The sequence below is a fragment of the Drosophila mojavensis genome, unplaced genomic scaffold (assembly GCF_018153725.1).
Source record: "Drosophila mojavensis isolate 15081-1352.22 unplaced genomic scaffold, ASM1815372v1 contig_36, whole genome shotgun sequence".
NCBI lineage: Eukaryota > Metazoa > Arthropoda > Insecta > Diptera > Drosophilidae > Drosophila > Drosophila mojavensis.
This window is the reverse complement of record NW_025318858.1, coordinates 23,987,090-23,992,248: the sequence shown is the minus strand read 5'-3', so window position 1 is coordinate 23,992,248 and position 5,159 is coordinate 23,987,090. Positions and strand designations below refer to the sequence as shown.

Here is a 5,159-nt window from a genome sequence, read left to right as displayed (position 1 = left end):
TCTCAACCTAACAGTAGGAAGGCAACTACACATTTTCCATTTTACAAAAATATAAAATAACATCTTACACTATATTATTTGTATTTGGAAGTAGGGAACAACAAAATTTAAAGGCTCAACACAAGGATTTCTCAAAATACAACCAACGAAATCCTTCAAGAACATCTGAAGCAGCCACAAAATCTATGAGCCTGTCCAGCAGATTAGCTCAAGCCGCTACTAGAGATTAGGAGAGAACACTGGACAGGGAACACCATATAGCAGAAGGAACAGGTAAGCAGCTGAACTGGTGAGCAAACATCCGTCTTACCATGCCATGGCACTCGTATAATTATTCAATTAAAATCGCGACGCACTCCAGTCCAGTGCCACAAAGTCCTTACGCATTGTGTGCACAGAGGCGAGATACTGGGGGGAAAAGTGCCCAACTGGGATTAATTCCCAGACAGACTACCTCTGCCGGCCAATAGCCTACATCCAATCCGGTCTGAATCTCCGGACATGTATGGGCACACAGACATACACCTGCCCACACCTGCCGCGCCGTGTGAAACTCAATTCATTTTCGGCCTTTTGTTGTTTTATACTCGGCACTCGTATCTCTTTTATTGCCTCCTGTCGTGCCCTTTGTCATACGCTTTCCTCGAATCGGATTCGAGCAGACGAAACTTTCCGCTCCACGGCCGTGCACGGGCAAGTTAAGGCAATCAAGATATGGCGCTATAAGTGTATTTGCACAGCTAAAGAATACGTATGAGTCCGCGTGCGCTCGCGTGCAGCGCATTTTACGACTTTCCATAGACAGCTTAAGCAGATTTATAGGAATGAACCAATCGCAATACAATAGAGTGGAGCTGCATGCATGAACTCGCAGCTATAGCTCATTAGAGCACTTTGGTTTATTGAGCAAAAGTATTAATTTATGATGCAAGTGCCGCGCAGGTAGATATAAATATCAGCTTGGATTGTATGTGGAATTGATTTTTGTTGTAGCACTTCTAACCGAAATACCCAAGTAAATTAGTGTAAATGTCATCTCAATTAGTACAAAGGTCAGCACGATAGCTGACTTTCCTTTATTTGAGCTGAAGCTATACGGCTGAGCTTGCTTAGAGTAAAGTAAATTAATTGATGAAGAATTTAGTCTCAATTACACATATATTCCATATGTAAATTATACCTTTTCAATCCTTAATTGTTGCTAATTGAGCAATATATGGCAATAAATATTAAGCTTAATTTGTTTAAATATGAGCTATAAAGTTATGTTACATAATTCAATGTAAGCCCACATAATCTATTCAAATATTCTGCTCAGTTGCTAATTGAAATCGAGCTTTATATACAAACTAAGATCCACAGACATTTATTCACTCAATTCCCTTTTATGTTTTGCGTTTGCTGAACTTGTCCAACAATAATAATCAACGATTTAAATTAATAATAAATCAACACAAAATAAAACAGCATGAGCCAAACATTTATGTCTGTTGTTTATAGATTCAGCTTGATATATATTTGACATTTATTATTTAAGCAATCAGTGAAATATATATATATTTCAATATTTATACATGCCATCAATTTAATAAAAACTGCCTAGAGGGTATTTCATATTCGGCCAATCTAAACAAATAAGTGGAAAAAAAGCAATTCAGCCCCCTCCCCCACCCTTTTCTCTTTGTTGTGATTCTCTTTTTGTTTTGACCGCTACGCTTTTTGTGCTTTTGTGCGCTGCAAGATAAATAGTAACATGTTTGCTTTGCCTGTTCAGGAGGCGTTGGCCTGATCCCATTCAGAAACCAGACCCAAAACTCCTATCTCAATGGCCATAAAGCCAACTGCTATCAGCGGCACATGCATCATGGCCTGGCCAGTTGAATAATTCAATGGACGTTGTCTGAATGGAGGCGGCGTCTGCGGCTAATTTTCTTGATTTCATTTACATGGAATTTTATTATGTGATTGCTTCAACTAATACCCTAACTGTATTCTCTTGTTCTCTATTCAGTAGATTCGGACCTGGGGCATTGTAGACTTGTTTTACACTATTTAAGATAATTTTAACTATTCGTTTGCCATGGAGAAGAAGTTAAGGTAAGTTGATAGCTTTTCACACTTTCACATTTCATATTCCTTATGGCCCGCAGCAATCTAAAGACCAAAGCAAAAAGACCCCACTCTTTTCTGTTCTCTGCCTCTTTCTGTCTCTGCCTCTCTCCTCCCTCACTCTCTCTCTCTCTCTCTCTCTCTTTCACTTGAGCCAACAAATTTCCATTGCAAATAAATTTAGATTTTTGCCTTGTATGACGGTCGTGGACTGACTGCTGCTGCTTTCTGGACGAGATGTGCTGCTGGCTGTGCGTGTTTTTGAAGTTTTGCAAATTGCCAAACGCACACATACACACAGAAATATATGTACATCTATGCATATATATATATATATATGTGCGGACAATGATAGATTAGCAGTATACATATATAAAGGTTGTGTGTGTGTGTGTGTACCATCAGCTTTCGCCCTCTGTCTTTTTCTGGCAGTCACAGTCAGAAAACTTCAATTGGCAGTTCCAGCAAATTTCTTGCAACAAAATTAAACTGTAATTGAAAAAGTCAATTAAAAAGTTTCGCATTTTGCCACTCAATGAGCACCAGCAAGACGGACAGAGAGGCAGATAGTTAACTAGCGCGTGCGAGAGAGAGACAAAGAGAGAGTGAGTGAAAGAGCAGCTTGGACATTTCCACAGCTCAGTTTTTACACTTTCCTTTTTATTTTGCTTTTTTCCTTTGGCCTGCGATGTTTGCTGGCAAATTACCAATTAGCGTTAAGTTTTCATATCCATTAAATTGAACCGGTTTGAAAGTAATATGAATTAATCATTGCCAAGCTATTCATCACCCAAATTATTATAGTTTTATTTACTTTTATTAGGATAGTTTATCATTCTTTAAGAAATTATTTAGATATAGTTTTTTTTATAAATAAATATTGTAATAGCCCGGTACTTTCCAAAGTAATAATACATATATTTTTCCGCTTCAATGCGGCCGCTTCGCTTGTCACAAAAGTACTAAAAACTGAATCTGAATAGAGAGAGAAAGGTAAGAAGAGATCATAAAGAGAGAGAGTTAACGGGCTCTGCTTTGTAGGCGTCGATTGCTGCTTAGCATCTTGGCGCTAGCTCTCCCACATGTATTATATATTTATTATTTTCCACCTTTCCTTCACACAGCTTACAGGACTATGAAAATTTTTATAAGAGTGCTTTATTGAGCCGGCAAAAGGTACATCAGAACGTGCCAAAGACTTTGAATAGATTGAGTAAATTCCAGCATATATGTCGCGTGTGCGGCTGTAGCGACGATGGAACCTTTGTGGACCTGGATAAATATCAGGAATTTGAGTTTGAGCCAACGATTAGCAGCTATCGGCAGCTCTTTCAGCGCGCCTCGTTGCAGTTTGTAAGTGATGGAGATCGTATCAGCTAACCAATATCTCTATACTATCTCATATATATTTTTAGCAATTCAGTACCATGCCCGATATGCCGGGGCGTATTTGCGGCATATGTTCCTACAAAGCGAAGATCTTTTTTCTACTCACGCGCCAGTTTGTGATTGGTCAGCAGATAATGCGCACGGCTGTCACGGATTTCTATCGGGATAACTATGGCATTGAGCCGCCCGAGCAGCTGGAAGATCTACTGCAGTTGCGTAAGCAATTGGAAAATGTTTCCAAAATCAAGCTAAAGCCGACGAAAACAACCAAAATAACTAGTGTCTATGGCCAGGTTAAGCCCAATGTTACCAAACGAAAGGTCAAACCGAATCATTCATCTTCAAGCGATAACCGCTTCGATATAAAAGCTAAAGACTCGACCGACTCAACCAATTTCCGGGCCAACAAAGTCCCGAAAGGTCGCAAGAACACCATTAGCAATCAGACGTCACCGTCTAGAATCAACAACATACATCAGCCGAACAAACCTCCAAATCCTGTCAAGAATGTCAACAGCAAGTCAGGATTAGTCGCACAGCGTGCTCCATATGCTCGCAAGGAACGAACGGGAGCCAAGGCTACTTCAAGCAATAAGGAAGTCATGGAATGCCATGTTTCGCCTCGATTGATCAAGAAATGCACTAACTTCGCAGAGCTGCTGCCAGTCAAATCTGTGATGCATTACAAAGTCCCAACCAATCAAGCCGAAGGATCGCCCCACAAATCTAATATACCGCCATCCAAAGCCCAGTTGCAGAAGAAGCTATTGGAGCGGCGTAAGCAATGGCGATAACCAGACTCCATGCTTGTTTTTATAATCGATAGCAATTAGTTTTAAGTTAATCATTTTTATTTTTATATATAAGAAAGTCATGGCATAGGAATGGGTACATTATTTGGCCTGTGTTTCGACTTAGCTCTAAAACTATTTAAATTGAAAGGTATGTATGTAGGAAGGTGTCGCCATAGACTTATGGAAAAGGCAAAAACGAAATAAAAAATAAGGAAAAACCCAATTTAATAATTTTATCATCTATTTTAAAATCTTAAGATCGTAGAATGAAATAATACGAAATATGGTTCAGTTGAACATATTTAAAGTGATTTCTGGATATTCTCTCCATATTTACTCATACAGAGCTTCACAGAAGATTATTTAAGAGAATAATTCCCTGTGAAATGTTTTTCAAGATAAGCAGATTACTTGTCCTCTAACTTATCTAATACCTCTCCCTGTTTCCAGCACACGCCTAGCAGCCCATTTCCAGCATCTAAAGGGTATTGATTAAGTTTTCGACTTTGGCAAACACGAAGGCTGCAAACTTGCTGAAATAACTACTAACAAGAAGTTTCTTTGGCAGGCGGAAGTACAAACTAAGATGGATTTGTTGACTGACTGCTGATCCTGCTTCGCTGGCCCATGCCCCACCTCACCTATCCCACTCGCCACACCCCCTTGCAGCCGTGGGCGGTATTTAAAAATGCAACAAGCGAACGCGACTCACTGGGATGGTTTTTTGTGTTTTTCGGTTTGTGCTTGAAAGCGGAGCATAAAATCGATATACAAAAAGAATTTTAAAAAAAAGAGAGAGAGAGAGAAAGAGAAACTACATATGAAAAAAAAGGCAAAGGCGAATATTCACAACACGCCGTGGGTCAG

General features: G+C 39.4%; 1 protein-coding gene across 2 annotated transcripts; it reads left to right on the top strand.

Moving 5' to 3' along the window:
* LOC6577672 lies at window positions 1–4,515 on the top strand. 2 transcript variants are annotated; one of them, XM_002003586.4, is made up of 4 exons: window positions 1–273; window positions 2,015–2,097; window positions 3,234–3,462; window positions 3,525–4,515. In XM_002003586.4, the coding sequence occupies exons 2-4, from the start codon at window positions 2,081–2,083 to the stop codon at window positions 4,290–4,292; spliced, it is 1,014 nt and encodes a 337-aa protein (XP_002003622.1). In that variant the 5' UTR covers window positions 1–273; window positions 2,015–2,080; the 3' UTR covers window positions 4,293–4,515. The 2 variants fall into 2 exon arrangements, with proteins under 2 accessions (XP_002003622.1, XP_015021271.1); XM_015165785.3 differs by having other exon boundaries at window positions 2,012–2,097.
* Window positions 4,516–5,159: the final 644 nt, after the last annotated feature.